The sequence below is a fragment of the Pyrgilauda ruficollis genome, unplaced genomic scaffold (assembly GCF_017590135.1).
Source record: "Pyrgilauda ruficollis isolate IOZ18807 unplaced genomic scaffold, ASM1759013v1 scaffold100, whole genome shotgun sequence".
Lineage (NCBI taxonomy): Eukaryota > Metazoa > Chordata > Aves > Passeriformes > Passeridae > Pyrgilauda > Pyrgilauda ruficollis.
Window position 1 is genome coordinate 76,447 of NW_024508102.1, and position 25,354 is coordinate 101,800.

Genomic DNA, 25,354 nt, shown 5'->3' on the forward strand with positions numbered 1-25,354 from the left:
ATCACAGAATCATGGAACGTTTTAGGTTGGAAGGGACCTAAAAGCTCATCTCATTCCACCCCCTGCCCATGAGAAGGGACACCTTCCAGTAGACCAGGTTGCTCCAAGCCCTGCCCAGCCTGGCTGTGGACACTTCAAGGGATGGGGCAGCCATGGCTGCTCTGGAAAATCTGTACCAAGGCCTCAGCATCCTTACAGGGAAGAATTTCTTCCTAATGTCTAATCTAAGCCTTCCCTCACCAGCTTAAAGCCTTTCCCCCTTGTCCTGACACGGCATGCCCTTGTGCAAAGTCCTTCTCCAGAATAAACACGGAGGTCAGTGTGTCTAGGGTAGGGGGGACAAGGCACAGGCAGCTCTTGGGAGCTCTTTCCATGGGTGTAAACATCTCTGTCAGCAGGAGCAGGGCATGAAGCAGCTGCAGGAGCTCAAGTTAACCTGGGAAAAGCTAGACGGTGCTGAGATCTGGGAACAGGTACAAGAGTGAAGATCACAGGACAGAGCACAGGAGAACAAAGGTGATTGATTATCAGAACATGAACCAGCAGAAGAAGGCAGGGGGAGAGAGAGGGAGTTATTCAAAGGAATAAAAAGTTCATGCTGGTTCTCAGGAGGGATTGGGCTAGCAGCATCTCCTGCAGCTGGCATATGGGAGATGCTCCCACCAACTTGTGCTAACAGTTCATTGCTGGAAAGAAAATCTCCTTTTCAGAGGATCCAAAGTGCAGGAGGGCAGCATCGGAAAAGCAAGAGAAAAGTGTGGGGAGCACAGTGATCTGCAAGGCTCCTGGCCCAGAGTTAACAATACCAGGGAAGAACCACCCCTCCCCTGTTTTCCAAAAAGGGTACAGGTACTTTGTGCAGGAAAACTGAAACGAGAATCACAGATTCAGAGAATGGTTGAGATGGAAACACCCTCCAGAGGTCACCTTGTCCAAATCTCAGAGTCTCAGGACCATGTCCAGTTGGCAAAGTTTACTCTTTTTCCCCCTATGAAAATTAAATAACATAGGACAAAATATAATTACTCAATTTGCAAACTAACAGAGTTACACTGGATGCTCAATGTATACAGCATTTTATTGTTTGGACATATGTTACAATGGACAAACATATATTACATATGCTATACAAAATATACATTCTGCTGTGAAAAAAATATAAATAGACAATAGGAAATAGCAAGAGGGAACACAAGCAGTTTGCTCTTGCTGCTTCTGACCCCCCTCAGTTCCTGTCCCGGTAGCGCTTTGGCATTGATTGAGGCAATTGCTTGTTTTTACCGAAAAAAGAAAGGCCACTCTGTCCCTCTGCAAAGGGGAAAAAAAGACACATATGATTTTCTCCTCCAAGTCTACCAAAGAAGTTTTACCACAGTACAGCAAAGTATCACCTACTTACAAGCATCAGCTATTTACAACCAGCTTATGGATTTTAAATGCTCATGGAAGGATGTAAAAGTCTTAATTCAGGATTCAGCATTTATAGGCCACTCTCTCACAGAAATCAGAGCAGCTTTAGCTCTCTGACAGCCAGCACAGTCCCGGTGCAGACAGCAGTGATTTTAAAGCCCTGGCCCAGGACAAGCAGGTCTCACCTACCTAAAGGTGAGGAATGCCCTTGATCCAGGGAGTTGTGCCCCAAGTACTCTCAGGGTCTGGACAATGCCAGCTGCACTGTGACAGATCTGTGTGAGCTCAGCTCCCACGAAGCGAGAGAGGAATGAAAGAATTAGGAACAAGGCATTTGCCAAACGGCGATGAGAGAGCAGCAGCAGCAGAGATGCAGTTTTCCCACTGCTGGGAATCACAGATGCCAGCAGCACTTTGTCCCAGTATCCTGAGTGACTACTGGCTGAGAGAGCAGCCCAAAATGATAAGGCTTTGCTGCTGCTGTAGTTTCATGGCATGACCTTTTTCATCTGGACTTAAACTGATTTAAAGTGCCTAGCCCCTGCAGCAGGGATCACTTTGGATTCAGAATAAGTACTGAATAAGCACTGTGCCTTAAATGCTGTCTGGGAAGGAAAAGTCTGGAGGAAATAAAACCAAGACAGAAATGAACTGATAATTAAAAAAAAAAAATCACCTGTCAGAATCCCAAAATTTACAGACCTATGTTTCTCTCTATTTTACCCAAAGGTCAAGGACAATTGCATCCCCTTCCCAATAAAGCTGCTATCTACCAAAGCAGCCTTGCTGGCTTTGAGAGTATGGGAAAAGGCCTTAAAATATTTACTCATTTGCAACAACTTGACTATTATTCCTGTCCAAAGAGCCATGGGAAAAGCAGCATTAGTCCCAGTGTTTCCCCACTCGTGTACTCAAATACTTCACCACAGTCTAAATTCTGCTGTGATCCTGCACGACTAGACCTGACAATTGAGTTGCAAACCTTTCAGTCCAGGAATAGATCAATGGGAATTCTCACATACCTACAAATGAGCTGGGCCAAAAAGGGGTTTCTGTCTTTATAAAAATATCACACAGATGGTTTTATTTGGGTACAAATCCTACAGCTCCAAAGCAGGCAGCAGTGACCAGGAAGGAAGCACCTGACTCTAAAGGCATGACCACAGAGCACAATGTACCTGCTGAAAACCCATCCCTGAGGAGTCTTTTACCACCTTCTACAAAAAGGGGCATTTCCCCCCAAAAGGAACAACTTTCCAGGAAACCTTTATAATGTCATTGTTCTTCCTCATTTTCTCAATCACATCTCACTGAAACTATGGAGTCTGAGCTTCCTCTGTGTCAGCAAAATTTTTCAGTAGTGAGGGGTTCCCTGCATTGTATCATTTCTCACCTGTCAAATATTTAAACATTTTGACCACACTAGGATTTAAGGGAACTATTACTTCAACAATGTAGCCTGATATTTTACAACAGAAAAGGATCAGTGTTTTAGACTCCATATGCCTCTGGCTATGCAGAAGAAATAAGTATTCATCAAGTGCTCTCTCAATTTACCTCGTGCTTTTCATCACCACATTCTTTTAAAAAGTTCCCTTAACTGTCAGCTAGGAAACATATGGAGACCCTCTCAGCAGATACAATACAAAGGAGTTTTTTATAGATAAAAGCAGCTTAGATAAACCTTGAAATTCTGCCATTATCATGAAATGGATCAGCTTGCAGCCAGGTCAGCCAGGCACACAGTTGTAGGCAACAAGGAAATTCATCAATATCACAGTTCTACCACATATCTATAAGTAAATGCACTTTTCAAAACAGATAGCTCTGTTCCCTCACAAACAAGCTTTTGGTCCCCCCCAAGCTCCCCATATGGCTTGATATGCAGCTGTCAAGACTAACAGTATGATACACATTTTGGCATAATAAAAAATAATTTACATTACAGTCAACACATTTATATGCTCATTGTATACAAAATATTTATAAATGTGAGTTTATTTACAACTAGAGTCCATTATTCATAGAAGAAAACAAGCCCCAAATTTAGACTGGCAACGGACACCTGCCAACAGTCTAAGGAAGGAAAAGCTGGCCAAGAGTTTTACACTTTCCGGGGGAATTCCATGAGGAGGCCCTGATGGTTTGTTTCCAAGCAGACAAAGCACTGTGAAATAGCTACACACGTTCTTGAGAGCTTTCCAAAACATGCACCACCACAAAGACTGCTTCCAGCCTCACACAATCCATGTTTTAATACTATTTTTGTAAATGGCACTGATTTTCCATGTGTTCCCTGGTGCACATTCCCATTTCCAATGGAAAAATTGCAGAAAAAAGGGCATGTGCCATCTCTTCCAAGAGAGTCTGACTATTTAGTACTTGCAGACATATACACAAGCATCTTTGGCCTTGGGGTTAGTACTGAGGTAGTAAATACAGTCAGTCAATGTGGATTTGCTTTCAAGGCTTTGTGAGTGTTTTATGTGGTTTCACTGTGGTCACGAATGTTGCGTGTCCTGTCAAAATCAAAACTCTCCTCCCGGAGCCTGCGGCAGGGCCGGGGCGATGCCTGGTCCCGCTCGCTCCGGAGCGGCTGCGAGGCCTCGTGGGCCAACGGATGCTGCAGGAACTGCGGGTGAGAGCAAGCCAGGTCTTTGCTGCCTCCCCACAGAGGAACCTGGAAGGGCTCTGAGGGAGAAAAATTAGAAGATGAACAGAAGCAAGTTCATAGAATGAAGGCATATCCTAAGTTGGAAGGGACCCTCAAGGATCATCGAGTCCAACTCCTGGCCCTGCACAGACACCCCAGCCAATTCCCCCCTGTGCATGAAGAGCGCTGTCCAAACACTCTTTGAGCTCTGGCAGCCTTGGGGCCATGACCATTCCCTGGGGAGCCTGGGCAGTGCCTGAGCACCCACTGCAGGAAGGACCTTTTCCTGATACCCAACCCAAACAGCTCCAGCTGTTCCCTCAGGTGCTGTCACTGGCACAAAGAGCAGAGATCAATCACACAGATTTTTAAAAGATTTGAGCTCTGTGACTCAGCAATTACAATCCTTCTGAGCTGATTTTCTCTGGTTTTGAGAGTATATTTTACTAGATGCTCTCCTTTTCCAGCTATCTCTTACAGTAATCAGGAGCACACAGAGCTTCAGTGTGAATTTTTAAAAAGGTGATCTGGAACAAAGTCAACATAAAAATAACCAATTTAGGGAGTTTTTTGAACTTCAGGCCAGCTCAAACAGAAAGGCTATTTGAATTTTATACATGAAGCTCCAACATTTGGTTAATACATGTCCTTGTAGTATAAGCAAAGGCTCACATTCCACAAACTTAAACCTGCAAATTAAGAAATTCTATCTTTTTAACATCATCCTCTTCAATCTCAGGTACTGGATGTAAGCTGTTGCTTGCTGATGCAACATGGGCATTTGGAAAATAAGTGGTTAATAAACCTGAGTTATTCCACAAACTACTGGCACTTGAAGCTGTGTGTCAATAGTGAAGGGCAGCATAATGAAAGCCAAAATGATCAGGGAATACCAAGCAACAAAAGGAAAAGTGGACACTCACCAATAATCTGCTGGGAAGAGATTTTCTTATCAGTTTTTTTGTCATGGTTGGTAAGGAAGACAGGCACATCTCTGTCTACTAAGAGATTACCCAGAGCACTGGCTTCATTCTGGGTGCATGCTGTGTACGTTTCCTTGGGTATCTGCACCATGAGATTCGGGAGTGCTTGGTCCAGGGGGTCCTCCTCGGTGATGAAGGCATAGGGACAGTACTCTCGGGTCCGGGAGTAGATGTTGGCATTGTCATAACAATCTGAGCAGATCACTAATGGTGCTGCACCACCTAATGAACACAATGGAAAAATAAAATACTCTCAGAAAGGATGAGGATGCCAGATTTCTATAGGCTTTATGTCCTGGTATGATCATTTATTACAGCAGCACAGATTGCAGGGTCTTTTTACACTTAAACGAGTAACAGAGTACTCTGCTTGAGAGATCACATGAGAAACCCCCCAGGTTCCCACCATCCACATTCTCCACAGCAGTCCCCTTCTGAAGCTGACATGGGGAACCACAGACATGTTCCCCTATTTCATGGGCAAAAAAGTTCAGCACAGATCCAGCCAGCTTGGGTGAAACAGCCTAGGGATTAAACTGGGATACCTGCCCACATCCATCTTGGACCTGACTTGCCCCTGCCTGCCCACCCACATCAGAGCCGACCAGTCACTTAGATGAGCTGCTTCTCAACTCCTTCCTGACACAGACTCTAGTGCAGTGGGACTGCACTGGAGGGATTATGGACAGGTGTGAAAAACTTACACTGAGGATCAATTTTCAAGCCAGCCTATATAACGAGTAATGAGTCCTCAGCATTTTGATGGCAAAGAAAGCATCTCTGCAAGCTCAATGACACAAACATCCAGAAAATGTTTTCCCTACCTGTCCAAACAAGGTAGGGAAATAGTGCAGACCCCTTAGTTGCAACAAGCCAACCAACCTTAAAACAAACCAACCAACCAACCAGCCAATTTTATACCGAGGATAGGAGTCACAGCTAGTCACCTTCCAATCAAAATCTATTTCCACCTCTTCTGCCTGGGCTCTTGAGATGCCAAAGGAAAGAAACAGGATAAATATCTGTCTTGACACTTAAGCTGTGAGGATGAGACTGTGCATTGGCATCCTGATGAGGCACTGGCAACACACCTGAGGCCTTTGCTTACCATCTGTTCCTTTGTGCATGTAGCTGCCAGCTGGAGGCATCAGCTGCTGATGGCTCCCTGCCTCCAAGTTACTGTAGCCTTCCTGAGGCTCAGACAGTGTTCCTTGGGAGGACAGGTAGCTGGGAATGTCAGCAGGTAGGTTCATCTCCTCTGCAAGGCAGAATTAACATTGGCAGCATTAAACAGTGTGAAGATTTCAAGATATTACCAGCACTATTCCTCACATTAACAAGAATATCCAGAATTTCAACTCACGTGTAGGTATCTTTTTTCTGCCCCAGTAATTACAAATCCAGACGGCCAATTCAAAGCTGACAGAGCCAGAAAGAAACTTTACACCTATTATTCCAGGCTCTGAAAACATTTCTAAGTTTATTAAAATATCTACTTCCAACTTTACTGTTTTTTCCTCAATGTAAGGCAAACCTAGTGTATAAGTAATAGAATTAGCACACTTCTGGTATTTAAAAGAACTTCTAAAATTGAGGAATTTGAGCAAAACCCTGAAGGGATTTTAGAAGGAAATCTTCAGTTCTTTAATCTTCTCCATTTGTAACGAATCCAGAAATTTCAAGTGTTTTGGACTAAAAACAAGACCAGAGACTGTTGATTTGACACTTAACCTGTGTTAGTGATGCTATAGTCTTCATTCTTTCTCCTCATGTGGTAGATGACGATAACCCACACCAAGGATGTTCCCACCACACAACACACAACAACGATAATCACAATCCCTACTGTTGTCCAGCCATCCTCTTCATGGACAATGGCACCCTGGGAAGAATCACAGTTGGGGGACGCCAGGACATTTAGGTAAATATGGCCACGCTCAGTGCCCAGTGTGTTGGACATGATGCACGTGTACTTCCCAGCATCCTCCAGTCCTGCATCCACTATGATGAGGAGCTGATTTGCTGCAGCAAAGAAATGCCGCTCGGTGACTGTCAAGGGACCATCGTCCTTGGTCCAGTTGAGGCGAGGGGCAGGACTGCCACCAGCTATGCACTGCAGGACAGCAGTTTCACCTCGGGTCACTGTCCTGTCCTCCAGGGGCCTCATGAAGGAAGGAGTTTCTGGGACAAAAAGAGAAATTGTAAGATAACTTCAAAGAATCACGGAATCTAATCTATAATGGTTTGGGTTGGAAGGGACCTCAAAGATCGTCCTGTCCCATCCCCTCCCATAGAGAGGGACACCTTCCACTAGACCAAGTAGCTCCAAGCCCCATCCAAGCATCTCAAGCACTTCCAGGGCTGGGGCAGCTGCAGTTGCTTTGGGAAACCTGTGCCAGTCCAATTCTACATTTGGCCATAATGTTAAGAGTCAGTGTCTTCAAAAAATGCTGTACTCTGGAAGAAACTGACCTTCCATTATTACTCAGCATAGTTCACAGAATGGGTCAGCTTGGAAGGAACCATAGTGGGTCATCTGGTCCTACCTCCCTGCTCAAGCAGGGTTATCCCAGAGTACACGGGACAGGATTGCATCCAGATGGTTCTGGATCATCTCCAGTGAGGGAGACTCCACTCTGGGCAGCCTGTTCCTGCACAGTAAAGAAGTTTTCATGCAGAGCTTGCTGTGCATCAGTTTCTGCCCATGGCCTCTTGTCCCATTGCTGAGCACCACCAAGCACAGCCAAGCCCATGCTCTGACCCCTCCCTGCAGACATGGACACACGTTGATGAGGGCCCCTCTCAGACATCTTTTCTCAAGGTTGAACAAGCCCATTCCATAAGCCTTTCACAGAATCATGAAATCATTTAGGTTGGAAAAGGCCTCTAAGATTATCAAGTCCAACCATTCACCATTTCCTTGTAAGAGTGATGCTCCAGTCTCTTCATAATCTCTGTAGCCTCTGCTGGACTTGCTCCAGGGACTCTGCATCCCTCTTGTCCAGAGGAGCTCAGAACTGGACACAGCACTCCAGATGTGCCTCACTAGGTCTGAGCAAAGGGGCAGGATCACCTCCCTGACCTACTGGCAATGCTCTTTCTCATGCATCCCAAGATCCCACTGGTCTTCATATCAAGTTTGTCACCTGTAACAAAATTTGCTATAAGGCAACACAAATTACTTGCCTGATCTACACTGCTGGACTAAGATATGCCCCTCAGCTCCCTGCAAAGATCATGCTAACTCCAACTCCACCAGCAGCTCTGCAACTCAGCTTCTAAAGCTTCCCTGTGTAAACATCACACCAAGTGCTGCTCTTTGTGTTTTAACTTCATTCTCCACCATTTCAACTTGCTAGTTATAGCTAAGCTACACTTCCACTGCAGATGTGCAGGGATCCATCAGCCAGCACAGGCCAGCCACACTTACCCAGCACAGTCAGGGTGGCATTGGCTGAGAGTCCCCCTGCGATGTTCTGGGCCATGCAGCTGTAGATCCCCATGTCTTCCATCTTCACATTTGCAATGAAGAACACATCGTCCTCAGGCATGACGTGCATCCTCCTCTCTCTTGCAGCAGGGAAGTCTGTGCCACCATCTTTCTGCCAGGAGATCTGTGGGGGGGGGTGGCCCTCAGCAGCACACTCCAGCCGGGCCATTGCCCCGGTGCGGATAGTGAGATCCATGGGAGTTTTCAGAAAAGAAGGGAGCTCTGGATCAAAGGGGACATCGAGTCAGCATTTTCATTATCAGGTAAAATGCAGCAAAAGCTCCACAGCAGAGAGGAAATTTGAAAACATATGTGAAACACTCCATAAGAGAGAGCAACAGATTCTTCTGAACAACTGCACAAATTTTCAGTGGTTATTTCTAAGAGCCTTTCTCCCAAAATCTACAGTGTTCATAGAATCACAGTACGCTTTGGAAGAGACCCTTAACACAATGTATGCCCAAGGGCAAGGACACCTTCCACTTCCCCAGATTGCTCCAAGCCCTGTCCAGCCTGGCCCTGAACACTTAGAGGGATGGGGCAGCCACAGCTTCTCTGGGCAACCTGTACCACAGCCTTGCCAACCTCACAGGGAGAAATTTTTTTCCTAATATCCAATGCAAACATACTCTATTTCAGTTTAAAGCCAATAAGTTCCTCTAAGATGATGTGAACATGATGATTTCTCATGGGAAGAATCAAGGGAAAAGTCTTTGCCACATTTTTTTTTTCTGCTAACAGGGAAGGTAAGCTTCCATCTCATCACCTCTGCTCTGAGATACCATGAGGACCAGTGGTCTGCTCACTGATATGAACATCGTCTTCTCTTACCTCCCCTTCCCTCAAAACAAACAGAATTATGATGACTAAATATAAAAAAAAAACTTCACTTTTGACTTTTCAGAGTTTTTACCACTTATTGTCTGATGAGTCTTCCCAGTTTTACAAACATGTGGGAAAGGTGCCGAGTTCTGAGGAGACAGTAGAGGGAGCTTTTAGTTTAAAGAATTCCACCTCCAACTAATGAGATGAGCAACTAATTGTGTTCTAACAAAGCACGGGAGATAAATGTCACTTTCAAAAAGTGAACAGAGGCTTTTCACCCACAAAAAAAAAAAAAAATCACTTCTTCGCAGCTTTATAAAATTATGTGTGATACACCTAAATCCCACTGATATTTGCAAGAGTATTTTGGGCCAGCTTTAGTGAAAAATAGGCTAGTAGCTACTTAAATGGAGTTTTAGATTCAGAGTGTTTCTCCTTTTTTACCATTATCACTTACCATTGACAGTCAGCTTGGCTTTGTTGGAATAATTGGAGCCAAAGTGATTGGTGACAATGCACTGGTATTTCCCTTCATCAGTGAAATTCACATTGAAGAGGTGCAGGACAGTGGTGTATTCCAGCACCTCCCCACTTTGCTGCTGGTACCTGGCAAAGCTCTCAACGTCGGCATCGTAGAGGACCTCACTGTCTTTGCGCCAGGCCGTGGCCATGGGAGAGTCACTGCTGCTCACAGCAGTGCACATCAGGGTCACATTTGTGCCTCGCAGGGCCACCGTGGTCTCTGGGTGGACTCTGATCTGTGGTTTAGGGAAATTATCTGAAAAGAAAAGCACCGAGATTAGCTACTTTCCTCTTAAACTTCAATTAATATTGCAAGAAAACTCACTCAAAAGACAATGTAAGCAAAACCAAAACGTTGGGAACAGATGTTTGAAGGGCACAAATTCACCTGTTTTGAGCTGGAAATCAAGCTGTGAAGGAGGCAGAAGAATCAGCATTAAAAACAATCAGTGTGGAAGTGTAGTGCCAAGCAGCCCTGCCTTTTGTCCAACTGTCTGAAACTTGCTATATTTAGATCACACTCAAAAATCCTGCTCAGCTGAAGAGCCAGGCCACTTTATGAAGGACTGAGACTTACTTTCAGATAGTTTAAATACCCTGAAGAGCCTTGAAGTTCTACAAGCACAAAGCATAACAGAACTTCACTAACTCATCCCGCTCGATGAAACTGATTTCCATATCCACAAATTTAGCAAAGACACTCTCACAGACACGTGCAGAGCTCTGTCAGATGCCACCATGGTTGTACTGGAGTGGAGAAGTGGGTGTGTGCACCTACATGATTGGTGGCAAAGGCTACAATAACAAAGCAATGCAAGAAATGCACATACACAAATAACTGTTATAAAATTGCTCACCAGGAAAAGGAAACATCAGGCCTGCCACAGGCTTCACGCAGACTCTGGGCAAAGAGTTTGAGACCACCATAAACACCACAGTTATAGAGCACCAGGAAATGTGCCAGAGCCTGAACTACTCTAATTCCTGCCCCGAGCTGTGGCTGTCCCATTCCTGGAAGAGCTTATGGCCAGGATGGGCAGGGCTTGGAGCAACCTGTTCTCATGGAAGGTGTTCCTGTCTATGGCAGGGGTTGGAACTGGATGATCTCTAAGGTCCCTTCCAACCCAAACTATTTTATGATTCTGCAATATTCTGCTGGTATGGGCAAGAAGCAGGAAGAAAGTGTCAAACAGACCTCACAAAGCTAAAGGCAGTCATAAGCAGGGAGAACGAAAGCATAATCCCTTCTTACTAGTAAGCTAAATAAAAAACAATGCCCAACAGCACTACTCCGGGTTAACTCCAGTGCTCAAACACCACAAAACAGAGCAAAGAGATGCAGAATTAAACCCCAAACTCACAGCAGACTCAGGGATGTACACGGGCCCACATGGGCACCACAGCCAGGACCAAGTACCTCCCCAGCAACCACAGCTTGATTTCAGCTACAAGACTTGTGTTACTGTGCTTCTGTATCAAAAGTCACTAAAAATACAAACCACAAACAAAGTCATCCAGGTCCACACTGAGAAGGCTTTGTCCTGCCAGCCACTCAGGGTGAGCACAGCTGACACTGACAGTCTGCAGCAAATGGCTCTCACTGAGCCACTGGGGCAGCCATTTCAGCTGGCAATCGCAAAGCAAACTGCTTGTGTTCAGCACTCTGCAGAAACAGGGCAAAACAAAAGGGTGACTGAAGTTTATTTCACATGCTGTGATTTCACACAACAAAGCAACTTAAAGCATACACATACAGACACATCAGATTTACAGTATTATTTTATACCTATGGGTATTTATTATAAAATCTTTGGTATTTATGCTCATATCAGTCCCTCTATGTCAGCATTAAAACCTAACATTTCATTTTAATTCTGGAGAATAAAAACTCAGTTTCAACTTCTAAAAAAAAAAAAATCCCAAAACTACTAAGCCTGTCTTTACAATTATCTCATCCCTCTTTAAAGCAATTAAAAGAACGTAGCATTGCAGCACAGCTCCATGTTTCAAACTAAACACAACTGCCATTATGAAATTAGCAGAAGCCTCAATTCTCATTTTAATGCCAGCTGATAAATATTTAAGGCCAAAAGCGATTTGTTTCACACAGATACCAACTGCAGCTTGTTTTCTCTGCTCCACAGAAAACCTACCAACAGAAAACAACGATGGGTCTCTTCTTCCCTACCATCTGCTTTCAAAATTTCCTAAGTGTTATTACTCATTCACTGGAATGCCAGACCACCTCTGAACTGACTTCAAGACAAGGGGGACTGAGTTTTGTTTGCCATACTCCAAGTATGAGTTTGACTGACTTGAGACAGTCTAGGATTTAACAAGAAGTGATCTGTCCTAAGATGCAGCCAGTCATGGGAGAAAAGAGGCAACAAACAAGCCAGGATTCCATCCTGCTCTTTGCCTGCACATATCAATGACTCATCACTTTTAAAATACATCAGAGAAGGCAACTTTAACACCTGAAATTCTCCTCACAGCGGCAGATCTTACAGACTAAGTCCATCTGGCCAAGGTTAACTAATGGAGTAACAGTTTTAGACCAGATTACAACAGTCAGAGACTTTATCTCACAGAAAATACTGCATTACAGTAGTATTAGTCTTGGGTGTGAAGGTCATTTCACATAATATAACTTCAGATGTCTGAAGACCACAGAAGACCCTATCAGCTTAAACATCTGCCGAGCACAAAATCTTGTCTAGCTGTGAATGGTAAAGCCCTTCCCTAGCCCCCCAAAATAGGAAGAAAAACACAAGGATTTGCTAATCCCCAAGAGATTACTGATGAATTATTTGTTTTGTTTACTGCCTACAGACAGCGCTGAGCTTGCTACAAAATCATAGGACAGGAAAAGCTCAATGGTTCAGTACTGCAAGAAAAAGTTAACTCCTCCTAATTGCAACTAAAGAAATGCAGTTAAAGATTTTATCAAACCTTAAATCAAAATATTCTGCTACCAACTTTGAGTTGATACTTTACCAGCATTGCTGCAAATATTTCATGATGAAAGCAGACACACTTCAGACAACTTCAAACAACCCTACAATGGCTGAGAATTCTTTCCAATGTAGGGCTTGTAAAGAATCTCTAAATAATTGTTCTGAACTTACAGCTCCTTCAGCTGAGCATGGGCAAAGGCATTTTCTTGGATGGACATTATTGCATTGTTGCTTAAATCTCTGTAAGTTAAGCAAAGCACAATGAGGAGTCAGTGTGATTTCATATGCTGCCTCCAGTTAAATACTTGAAAATCTCACACAAAATACAAGACTGAAGTTGACAAATAATTAGGAGTTCTACAAATTAAAATACTTACAGATGTTCAAGTCCCTCGAGACCAGAGAATGCTTTTTTGGTAATTGACTTAATTTGGTTTCCTTGCAAGATTCTGAAAATAAAGGCCCAGAAACCAGTCAATGTCAACATGAGTTCACAAACAAGACCCAAAAGAAATACCCTATGATGCTTAACTACTTTTTTTTTTTTTCTAATTCTAGCTGAGATACAGGACTAAATACTATTCTTTTTAGCTTAAAGGCTCAACTAATTTTCCTGAGAACAGGGCTTCTTTTCTATTTTCAGCTTAGAGATTTGGGTTAGAAATGTGTCAGAAGATAATTTAAGTCAGGAGAATGAAACAGCAGTAAGTAGAACTTGAGAACGAAGCAGTAAGTTCCTACTACCAACCTGCTACCAGCACACAACTTCCTGGACTGCACCCTCACATCAGGCTATCTGTTATAAACAACATTTGTAACTATATGGGATGGAGCTTCCTACAAAACACGTGGCACTGGATGAAAAGTGCACAGTCAAAGTATCAAGAATTTTGTTAATGCAATAGTGTTTCAAATTTGCTCAAAAATACTTTGTATTTTGGGGTTGTTCTTTTGATAAGTAGTAACTTTTACCCAAACCAAAGAAGCAAAAAAAAAAGACAATCATCACACAGAGGGAGTGAGGTATTCAATGATATATGCAGTCAAATACTTATGCTTAATCTCATCAAATTGGTGCTGTAAGGAAATGCAGTGCTACATGGATCTGATGCTCCTGAACAAGGAACCCAGGACTACATCAAGTGGTTGTTACACACAAGTGGAAACACTGTGAGAAAGGCTTTCTGCCTCATGTCATATTACTTAATATTTTGCACTCTCCCTCTCTGCATGCCTGGGAAGTGCTGTTGTTCCCCTAATGTGTAATACATACAGTTTATCCAGCCTGCTGAGTCCCACAAAAGCTTCATTTGCATCTTCTATGGCCCAGGAGATCTCATTGTTCCGCAAGTCCCTGCAGGAGAAGACATTTCTCAGAAAGAAGACTTGGAACATCATTGTGACCAGGGCTAGTGGTGAGCTAGGGAAGACAGGCCAGGTATGGGGCTCTGGCACACCTGGAAAGTCTCAAATCTTTTACAAAACTAAACTTGTCAGGAGATTAATTTCTCATTTCAGAGGGGCAAAAGGGAAAACTTCATGGTAAGTGCTGCAGTAAGCACCACAAACAAATCCTGCAGCACAACTTCTTGATGTGGCATTTAAGGAAAGCCCCGGTCTGACCAGCACTCTTCATGCGATGGACTACTTGCCAGGAGCTGGGAGAGGCTCCTTAAGCAAGCTGGTTCACGTAAGGGAATTAACCAATACACCAGCAGCAATCTTCTCAAGTAACAGGCTTATACCAGCATTAGCATATTAAGCAATTACAGCCAGGCTACAGTGTAGGCCTGCCAGGCACACCTTGATGGCTTTTCAAGATGAAGCTGATACTCTGCTCACAAATCTTGTTATTAGCTAATGGTATTGCTGATTGACCTCAGCACAGCACTTCAGCCCCTCATGGAGAAGAGAGGTCTAAACAGCAAAAGCACTAGAGCAATACAGTTTGGAGAGGATTAAATGCTCTTCAGAAAGAAGATGAAATAAGTGCACTTGCATTTTTACTATGAATGGCATGGACTGAGCCAAAAGCATCTGTTTTGATACCACTATGCACAGAGTGTATTTAAAGGAAATCCCGCTAATAAAAAATAGTCCACCCTGTCTTTAACCTGATACCCTACGCAACAGCTAGATGAAGCTTCCAAACGAGCCAACTGACACAAAACTAGCTGCATACACAGGCAACTGTATAAATCACTCATATAAACACCTCTTTCCCTGTGCTAATGAGGGGAAAATGAAGTATCTACTTTCCCATTATGTGAGACTGTAAACTGTGTAGAACACCATTGTGGAAGAGACTGGGATCAACCTCCAGGATACCATCAGTGGTAACACAGTTTTCTTATTTTTCTTACTTTGAAATATAGAAGTCTTGTTAAAACCACACACAGAAATATGTACACCAGCTGAGGCACCAAACAACCAGCATACAACCAACAATGGAACTGAAACCACATGATATCTCTTGTTTTTTGAGGTATTTTTACACTCCACTACTCAGACCACTCAGCAAAATGAGTGAACAGTCCAAAAGAAAAACCCTCATTGTGTGAGAGAGGAGTTGGCTCCTCATGCCTGGCTGGGCACTAATGCTTGGAGCCTTGTTAATCACCACTGCTCTCTATCCTGCACATTCCAGTCCCAAGGCAAAGGGCCAGGCCCTCACTGTTGACACCCCTGAGAGCCCAGGACAATCTACTAATTGATCTGCTCTTGTTCTTTTTCATGCTACTCTAAATCTAAGAAATTAGGTTAATTATTTCATTAAAAGGTTGTATTAAGGTTAACAGAGTATGACTGCTTACATGAATCTCTCTGGTGAATTTGCTTATTTAAGCATTTATTTAATGAAGTGACAGAGGGGTTATAAATTTTCACTCCTTTCTCAAGTACTGACATTTAGGACAATTACAACTGTTCAGATCTACTTGGGACAGGACTGGGTCTCTTCAGAAATATCCAAGATCTGCCAGTAAAGGTCCTGGCAAGTGCAAAGCTGTGCCTTCAACAGCAAGAAGAAACTCTACACCCCCCCCGTTATGTTTGTGAGGTCAGCACATGCGCAAGATGGCCTAAACCAAACCTTCTACAACACAAAAGGGTTCAGTCCTTGGTTTCTGAGGTTCCAAACCTAAGGAAACCCTCCAGAACAAAGAGCTCCAGGCTATTTGCTCCACAACTGGATACACAAGGTACCAACACCTCTCAAGCCGCAGGACACACATCTGAGCACTCAAGGTCACCAAGTCATTGTTTCTTACTACCTCTACAATTGAGTGGTTGGCTTGTTTTAGCTGGGCTGGAATTCTGTCATCTTGGCAAGCCAAAAGATTATCAGCCCTACCACACCTGCAGGCAAGGCAGCACCAGCAAGGATCTCGGGCTCCCACAGTGCAATATCCACTGTCTCTACTTACAAAAGCTCCACTTAAACTAAAATTGCATTAAACTGAAACTTCAAACAGAAGTTTTCTGTACTTACAAGGTTTGAAGATTTGTCAGACCTCTAAAGACACCATCAGCAATGTGATTAATGCGATTGTCACCCAGGTTTAGCTTCTCCAATAAACCAAGTCCCACAAAGGCAGATTCCTTGAGGCGAGTGAGCTGATTGTATGACAAGTCTCTGAAAACATTCAACAAATACTTTAAAGGCAAGCAGGGGGATTAATTATTAAGATACTATCTGACTTGATTAACTATTGTGTTCTAATTTCTCTAACAGAATACTTAAAATTAAAATACATCATTACCATGGGCCTAGCAAGGAAATTGAGTACTTCCTTCGGTAATTCATTCTTGCTAATCAATAATTGCAACATTTCAAAAATCCCCAATGAATAGCAGCCCAGGACTTACAGCTCAGCAAGTCTTTGGCAGAATTCCCATGCATCTGGGCTGATCCTGGTGATGGCATTCTGGCTAACATAGAGTTGTTGCAATGTCCGCAGCCCATACAGCCAGCCCTTGTTTACTTCTGTTAAGTTATTATGTTCCAGTTCTCTAATGAATTAGATGGGAAAAATGTTTGCCAAACAGATAATCAATGAAACATCTAATTACAAAATTTCACCTTGTGGATCTCAAAATTATTTACTAACTTTAAGCCTTAGACAACACAAAATGCATGATTCTTTCAATCCCATTGAATTTTAAAAACGACCTGAAGCATATGAAGAACTGAGTAACCAAACACCAGCTTCAGGGATTGAGTGGCAGAAACAAAACTATAATCTCTATTCTCAAAAATAACTTTTTTAAAACAAAGTCTTCTGCTAACATTGTGTCATACATCCTTGTGTTCACACTGTCAAAGTCACGGAGGAAAGAACAACCCCATATTATGGTGACTGCAAATGGAAACCAGCAAAAAGCAACTACAGAGGCAAACATTCTTGATCACCATGTAGGAAGAAAATGTAAAGAGGACCAATATAATGGATTCACAAGACTGGTTTGTGTTGGAAGGGACCTCAAAGATCTTCCAACTCCAACTCCCTGCCATGGGCAGGGACATCTTCCACTAGACCAGGTTGCTCTATTCAACCTATTCAGCCCTATTCTACCTGGCCTTGAATACTTCCAGGAATGGGGAAGCGCATCTTACCACTTCTGAAGTAACCAGATATTATATAAAAATAATGGGGAAATACTCTATTCCTATGATTTCATCAATATCTCAGCACAGCCTTGATGTAAGGGAAACCATACAGGACACAACTCCCCAGAGCCATTTTCTTTATGCTAAAAAATTCCACAGCCAGGCATACTCACAATTCCTCTATATTACCCAGGCCAAAGAATGCTCCATCCATTAGTCTGCTAATCCCATTGCGCTGCATTTTCAAGGATTTTAAGGATTCCAATCCTTGGAATGTAAGACTTTCCACTATTTTAATCCGGTTCCTTTTCAGTTCCCTTTCATAAAGATGACAGTCAAATATTAAGACACCTTGCAACAAGCATCACTGTGTGAAAGTCAAGAACAAGTGAGATTAACAGCTCAGCTGTAAATGTTGTTTGGATGTTTTCAAGACTGTTACTTACAGAAACTGCACATGAGGCAATCTGAAGATCTTTGGTGGAATCACACTAATCCTATTTCTGTTCAGTTTTATCACCATTAGTGAGCTAGATAAGTTATCAAGGCAACCTGCTTCTAGAGTAGTTATTCTGTTGTTACTCAGATTCCTAAGGAAGAAAGGAAGAAGGAAAGAGGCCTTTCAGAACACAGAGAATTTGATGAACACAATGGCACAAGCACCTCAGAGGAACCACTGATTAACAGAACCCAAGACCCTTGCGAAGTCACATGAGAAATCTAAATCACCAAGCTAAATCCTTTTTCCTAAAGGAATTGGTGGAGGAGCTGATTTTTACTGCATGTCCATGTTTCAGTAAGAAGTGGTTAACACAATGTCCACAGTGATCTACTCAAACAGGGCGGAAATTATTCCCTATCCCTTATGGCTTACATACCTGCATTCTGACAACAGCAATTGCTGTTTTCTGTGTTATTTGGGAAAATACGATACAGATTGGTATGAAAACTATTTTATTTCAAGGACATCTGTAGCTCCATTAAGCACTGCTACCAGTTCAAAGCTGTGTAAGGATGCCAACTTCAAGACACTAATTATGAGTAAATGAGGTCTCCAACATTATCATTGTAGAGCCAGGAATTCCAGAGACAGCCGAACACTCATACTTACAGGTACTTCAGCTGCATTCGTGGAAAGGAAGAGGCTTTAATTTCTGAGATAAGATTAGAACTAAGATCTAGATTTTCCAATGAAAGGTAGACTTGGAGTTGCTCAGCATTTATTTCTGGAATGGTATTGTGCACCCTGAAAAAGACCAGCAGTAAATACGATTATCACAACATCACATCCTTCTGGATGCATAGCTGAAACAGCAACAGGATTCTGTATATCCAAGTAGTAGTGAGCTTCATGAATGGGACATGCACAACATGCTTCCCAAAGTGTTAATTCCTAAAGCAATTCTGCAAATCCAAGAGCTATTTGCCACCATGACACATGAACAGATTCAAATTCTGAGGCCTACAGATGAGCTGGTCCTTGTGGGAAGCTCCTGGACTGAATCCCACCCCTTCAAAGCTGCCTACCTTGGTTGACTGCATTTTATTGGTAATTTAGGGTGACTTGATTGTCTAACTGATTTGTATTTCTTTAAAGAGTGCTTACATATTCCCTGATGCTCTTTACATGAGCAGTATTTCAAGAAAAAAGATGTTTTCCTGCAATTTGATAGCACAACTCTAACATGGTTCTCCCATTTGTTAAGTAAGAAAAAGGCAGATGAGCTATTACTTACAATGAGAGAAGAGTTATATTGGAAGTTGTTTCTCCAAAATATGGAATTTCACTTAGCTCATTGTAATTCATTTTCCTTAAATAGAGGGAAAAAAAATTACTGACACTTCAAAGAAGAAAAAAATCCTTCTGTACACAGCAGAAATAATTCATATCAATGCATTTAGAAGTTTTACTGTATTAACAATATTTAGTAGCTGACAAAAAAGATTCCCCAAGAGCTTAAATACTAATAATTTAAACAATTTGAACAGTGAAACAGGCTAGCTTTTCTTATTTTCATTGAAACTATTACTTCTCTTTCATTTAAAAAAACAGCTATAGCCAGAACAAATACTCCTCATTTCTCTTTAAAAATACTGTTCCTCTGATCTTTCATGGGAAAGATTTCTGCTCACAACACAACAGTTTTATGTATAAAATGTACTGCCACCATAAATTTTTAATTAACTTACACTGAACATTTCTGCAAGACAGACCAGGTATCTTGACATGCAATAAAATGTTCTAATTAGAATTAGGTAGGATATCTTTAGACTTTATCCTCATAAAAAACAACTTACACTTCTTGGAGAGTATGGACAGACAAATCAATGCTCCAGTTGGATGATAATAAATTATTATGACTTAAATCCCTAGACAACAGAGAAAAAAGTTATTTAGTTCCTGGAATAATAATAATAAAACCTCAACAAACCCCAAACATATATACTTTATGCAATCTCAAGTCTGAAACTGCATTTATGTATTTTATACAGTTGCTCCTTCACTAAAGAAAAGAGCTTATTTTAGTGGTCATTCACAATTAAAAGTCTAAACAGTTCTGTTTCTCTGTTTTGAATCAAAAAACTTTGGTTAAAGCTTCTTGATAGGAAGATTGTACCTGACCAGAGAATTTTGGCTTTAATCCAGAGCTTTATTAATAACACTCGTCTACTGAAAGAAGGAAAAACTTTGCAGGGACATGAGAGTAATTTCTTACAAAATGCCTGTTATTGAACTGCTTCCTGCAGCATGATCACCATTTTCTCAGCTTTCCAAAGATGCTAAGTAGCCAAGGGAGGCTTATTTTAAAGGACCAACATACACAAAATTCCCAAACAAGCTGGAGTGGAGAGAACCCCGAGGCTGGGAATCTTACAGACAGACGCTTTAGCACCAGTTGGTTTTACTTATAAGAATCAAATGCAGGAGCTGGACTCTTTCAATGGGCAGGACTCATTAAATCCAGCTTTAATGCTCACAATGGGTTGGTGCTATTCCCACTGCTGCAACTTTACATAGTATTTTACTTTTGCCTTGGACTTGGCGCATAAATGCAACAGATGCATCCATTTCTGAGCACAGGCTGCCTCTAGTCATGACATGAGGCAAGGATGGACCAAAAAAATCAGGTTTGTGATGGAAACACAGTCTCAGCCACACCAGAAAGGATAGGCAGATGTCAGTCCAAAAGGTGAAACCAACCCAATTGTGTGACATTTTGGTGGTTCACGTCCAGCACCAGAGGTGAATCTCCCAAAGCTCACATCAAGAGCCTGAGTCATTGTGTCTGAACAGACCTGCAGAATAAGACTGGTGCCCTCACCACAGTTGGATATCTGTTGGTGAGTGCAGGAATAACTAGACACAGCTTATGTCTCTGAGCTATGAAGATGGTGAAGGGTCTAAAGGGGCCATACAAGGAGTGGCTTAGGTCACTTAGCTTGTTTAGCCTGGAGAAGAACAGACTGAGGTCAGGACTCACCAGGGTCTGCAGCTTCCTCCAAGGGACAGCTCTGATCTCTGCTCTGTCTGAGCAGTGACAAGACCCAAGGGAACAGCTGGAGCTGTGTCAGAGGATGGTTAGGTTGGATATAAGGAAAAGGTTCTTCCCCCACAGACTGGTTGGGCACTGAACAGGCTCCCCAGGGGAGCAGTCAGGGCCCCAAGGCTGCCAGAGTGCAAGGAGCATTTGGACAAAGCTCTTGGGGATAGGGTGGGATTCTGCAGTGTCCTATGCAGGGCCAAGAGTTGGACTCGATGATTCTTTTGCATCTCTTCTAGCTCAAAATGTTCTATGCCAGCTAGTTGTTCTAGCCTAGCAGCAAGGCATCATGCTTCCCTCCCCGTGTCCAATTCTGATGTCAAGGAGAGAGCTATAACAAGCTATTTTCAGCAAAGCTGTTCCCCTCCCTATGAGCTCTTCTGGTAAGGTCCTGTATCACTGATCGTTTCATCATTGCTGCAGTAGCATTGTATGTATTTATTACAGTTAGTTTTAAGATTATCAGGCAGGCAGCAGCTATGCTGATGCAGGAGACAAAAATCACACTTTGCAACCAAAACTGTATTTGTTAAAATTAATATTAAAATGCGAATGAGTATAATTAAAAATATTTCCATTGACAGCCAGGTTTGGACAAGCCACAGCATCCACAAACTCCTTTGTTCCTGCAATAGCTTTGGGCCTGTGCTTGACTCCAAATACACCGAGGGCCAAACTTGATCCTACAAAAATCATTAAGTTCAATTCCTGGCCCAGAACACGTCAACCCCAAAATTCCACCACATGCCTGAGAGCATTGTCCAAACGCTCCTTGAGCTCTGGCAGACTATTTTTGATCTGTAAGACCACAACCTACTAAAAGACAAAATGGACTGACAATTGACGGATTACAGTATATTATAGTTGTTAACTTTCACTCAGGTTCAGTGTAAAGATTCTGCTGAATTATTAAAATCCTGGGTGTCATGGCAAGTCAGGCAGTTGTTAATGTATTCTTTTAATTACACCAAGATGCAAATTATACAGATAGAGCAGTGTAGGTTTGGAAACAATTAAAAAAAAAAAAAATCAAGAGAACCTGGAAAGGAGAAAAACTATAATGTATTCTTTTAATTACACCAAGATGCAAATTATACAGATAGAGCAGTGTGGGTTTGGAAACAATTTAAAAAAAAAAAATCAAGAGAACCTGGAGAGGAGAAAAACTGCAGCCAGCTGCAGAACTATTCTGCAGCTCTGCTTCCTCAGTACATGTGGTAATTAAGCCAGCCCTAAACACTAGCAAAAACACAAAAACAACCAAGCATGAGCTGCTCCTCAGCAGGCTTCCCACCTCAGAGGGCTGAATGCTCAAGACAGTCTCTGCAGCTGCCCACACTCCCCTGAACCCCTCTCAGCCCCAGCCTCTGGGCATCACAGGAGCCTGGCACAGACAGGTGGAGGGAGATATGATCCCAAACCCCAACAGTAGACTTTCCTGAATTTTTCAAACATGCAGGCAGCCAGCCAGTGCTGGCAGTCTAATCTTGGAGCAGAGTTTAACCAGAGCAGGAAGTACTAAGCCATGCTGTTTCCAAAGAACCAGTGCACAACAGGCAGAAGAAGGAGACAACGGACATGGAAGATAACAATGCACCCCTCAAGGTGTGCAGATACTCCACTAATGAGCAAAACCAGGCCATGGGTTCTGAGCCAGACCAACCTGTGTGTCAGGCACAGCTAGCGGGCACTGACATAGATCTTGGAAGCAAGATTAATACACACAGAAAACTGAAACTTGATTTTTATAAGGCTTTCAGAAAAACTATAATAGAATATGTTAGCTGGGTAGGGAACCTACAACAACCTTCTAGTCCACCTGCCTAACTACTGCAGGACTGACCAAAAGTTAAGATTATTTGGGACACTGAATTCCTCCAAATTCCTCCTAATCACTGACAGCCATGGGGCCTGGGTGATGAGGATGTGCTAACATCCAGCTATCCCCCCCGCCCTGCAAAGCCTACTGCCTAATTACTGAGTTAGAAATTAAGATTTTAATTCAGAAACCACAGGGAAGTATTTTTCTATTATTACTCAGATTTGGACTACAACAAAGTTTTCATTACAATAAGTCCTCTTTCAAGGAGTTGGGTAGAGTTGATATTTATAGTGATTCTAACATTATTTATATCTACATTCTTTTACTGATGGTTTTCTTTTTCAAACAGACCAACTGATCACAAAATACAGAATGAAATACATTGGCTGATTTTCTGTGTTTAGAGATCATTCACAGAGCTAAGATTCCTGCTATTCTGGAGAACAAGATGCCATTCCCTTGTTCTGGAAAAGCCAACACCAAAGAACCCACCCTTTACGCAGCCTTTGCAATTGGGAGGCCCAAGCTGTGCAGAATACAGAGCAAACATGCAAAATTTGTATTTTAGAGATTCATCTGGTATTGTATATAACATCATCTAAACATTCATTTTGAGCCTAAGTGGTACTCATCTCTTAAGTAAATAAAACAGAACACACATACCAAACCGATTATGGCTGATGAAGAATGATCCTAATTCAGCCAGGCTGAGCATACTGTGGCATTGTAGAGGTGGTGATGCAGAATGCAGGCAGCCAGTTGAGCTCACCCAAAAAATCTACTGTGAACGGAACTCACTGAGCTAATTAACTGATACCTGAACTACTTCTATTCATCGTCTCTCTGCTTACCAGGATATATAAACATACCTACCACTACGGGACTAGAGGCAGCGACCACCAGCATTGTGCTTCTCTTTGCCCCCACACACAGGGCGGGCATTCCTTGCTCTAAAGAAACTAATGTTAAGGGGCAGACATACAAAAAAAAAAAATTTCCTAAATCCCTAACTTCACAACGCTTTTCATCACCCACCAGGTTAGCCACAAAATATATATAAATTCATAGGAAAAATGAAGTTAGTTGCCTGAGTACTTCCATCATGAAAACCAAGTTCTGCTCTTCTGGCTTTATTAAAAACAAAAAGTGAAAATAAAACCAAGCTGCACACACAGACACTGGAAGCACCACCTGCAAGTAATTTGAGAATTAGGAAAAAAGAATTTTTAGTCCTCAGTGCCAGCTGAAATGGTATCACAGAACTAATAGGGAAAAGCATATGAGGGACTTGATCCTGTGAGAAAAATTAGGCTTTGATTAATTTTAAACAGCTGGTATACATTATAGCTCATTTAGATTCAGAACTGCTAGAGTAGTACTAGTGAAGAAAAAACATCACCCGTGCTTCATGTGCCAAAATCCTGAAAGCCACAACAGAGGATAGACACAGAATGGATTGAGAGCAGCTCTGGGGAGGACTTGGGGATGTTGGAGGATGAGAAGCTCAACAGAAACGTGCATCTGCAGCCCAGAACACCCGCCTGAGCCCTGGGCTGATCCCCCAGCATGAGCAGCAAAGGAGGGAACGATTCTGCCCCTCCACCCCGCTCAGCTGAGACTCCAGAGACCTCAGAGCTGCCTCCCACCCTGGGGCATCACTGCCGGGACCGCCCTGCCCGCAGCGGGCTCCGTGAGAACATCCCGCGGACAAAACCACAGAATCAATTAGGTTGGAAAACACCTCCAAGATCATTAAATCCAAGCTATGACCAAACGCCACCTTGTCAATCACACCACGGCACTGAGTGCCACGTCCAGCCGTTCCCCGAACACCGCCAGGGGATGGCACTCCACCACCTCCCTAGGCAGCCCCTTCCAACGCCCATCACCCTTTCTGTGAAGAAATTCCTCCCGATGCCGAGCTTGAACCTCCCCTGGCACAGCTGAAGACTATGTCCTCTTGTCTTAACGCTTGTTACCCGGGAAGAGAGCCCGACCCGCACCTGGCTGCACCCTCCTGCCAGAGAGCTAAAGAGCGAGACAAGGACGCCGAGCCCCGAGCCCTGCCGGCCCCTCAGCCCGGGCCTCGCACCGCCCCGCCGCCGGGCCCCGGGCCCGTCCCGCCAGGCCGAGACCTGCGCACGGCCCACCGCCCGTCCCGCCCCGCCGCGCTCACTCACAGCCCCGTGGTGCCGGCGGGCAGCGGCGGAATCCTCCGCGGGCCGGGCCCGCTGGGCAGGCGCTGCCGGCTGCAGTCCAGCAGGCCGCGGCGGCACGAGCAGGGCGCGGCGCAGGGCGCCTCTTCGCAGCCCTGCACCGGGAGGGGAAGCGCCGATCAGCCCCGGCCCGGCCCGGCCGCCCCGCCCGGAGCCACCGCAGCGCGCAGGCGGCGAGGGGCAGGGCCAGCACAAGCCCCGCCCCTTGCTGCCTTCCTGCTGATTTACCGACCCGGGCTGGGCGGGGCCAGGCAGCGAGGCGCCACCTCAGGCCCCGCCCAGCGCTCCCGACTGGGCCCTCGGGGCGGGGCACGCAGGCGCGGGG

The 25,354-nt window shown here is 43.6% G+C and overlaps 1 protein-coding gene across 3 annotated transcripts; it reads right to left on the bottom strand.

The window, feature by feature from the left end:
• Positions 1 to 1,060: 1,060 nt before the first annotated feature.
• On the bottom strand, positions 1,061 to 25,106 carry LRIG2 (leucine rich repeats and immunoglobulin like domains 2). Of its 3 annotated transcripts, none has more exons than XM_041466886.1 (18): positions 24,994 to 25,106; positions 19,748 to 19,819; positions 19,186 to 19,260; positions 18,561 to 18,695; positions 17,896 to 18,039; positions 17,623 to 17,766; positions 16,708 to 16,851; positions 16,331 to 16,474; positions 14,114 to 14,194; positions 13,218 to 13,289; positions 13,012 to 13,080; positions 11,383 to 11,546; positions 9,819 to 10,139; positions 8,477 to 8,758; positions 6,778 to 7,227; positions 6,155 to 6,304; positions 4,987 to 5,268; positions 1,061 to 4,101 (listed from the first exon to the last, which is right to left on the bottom strand). In XM_041466886.1, the coding sequence occupies exons 3-18, from the start codon at positions 19,254 to 19,256 to the stop codon at positions 3,893 to 3,895; spliced, it is 2,862 nt and encodes a 953-aa protein (XP_041322820.1). In that variant the 5' UTR covers positions 19,257 to 19,260; positions 19,748 to 19,819; positions 24,994 to 25,106; the 3' UTR covers positions 1,061 to 3,892. The 3 variants fall into 3 exon arrangements, with proteins under 3 accessions (XP_041322820.1, XP_041322811.1, XP_041322830.1); XM_041466877.1 differs by lacking the exon at positions 24,994 to 25,106 and adding an exon at positions 20,932 to 22,030; XM_041466896.1 differs by lacking the exons at positions 18,561 to 18,695; positions 19,186 to 19,260; positions 19,748 to 19,819; positions 24,994 to 25,106 and having other exon boundaries at positions 17,623 to 17,816; positions 17,896 to 18,016.
• Between the last annotated feature and the right edge of the window lie 248 nt (positions 25,107 to 25,354).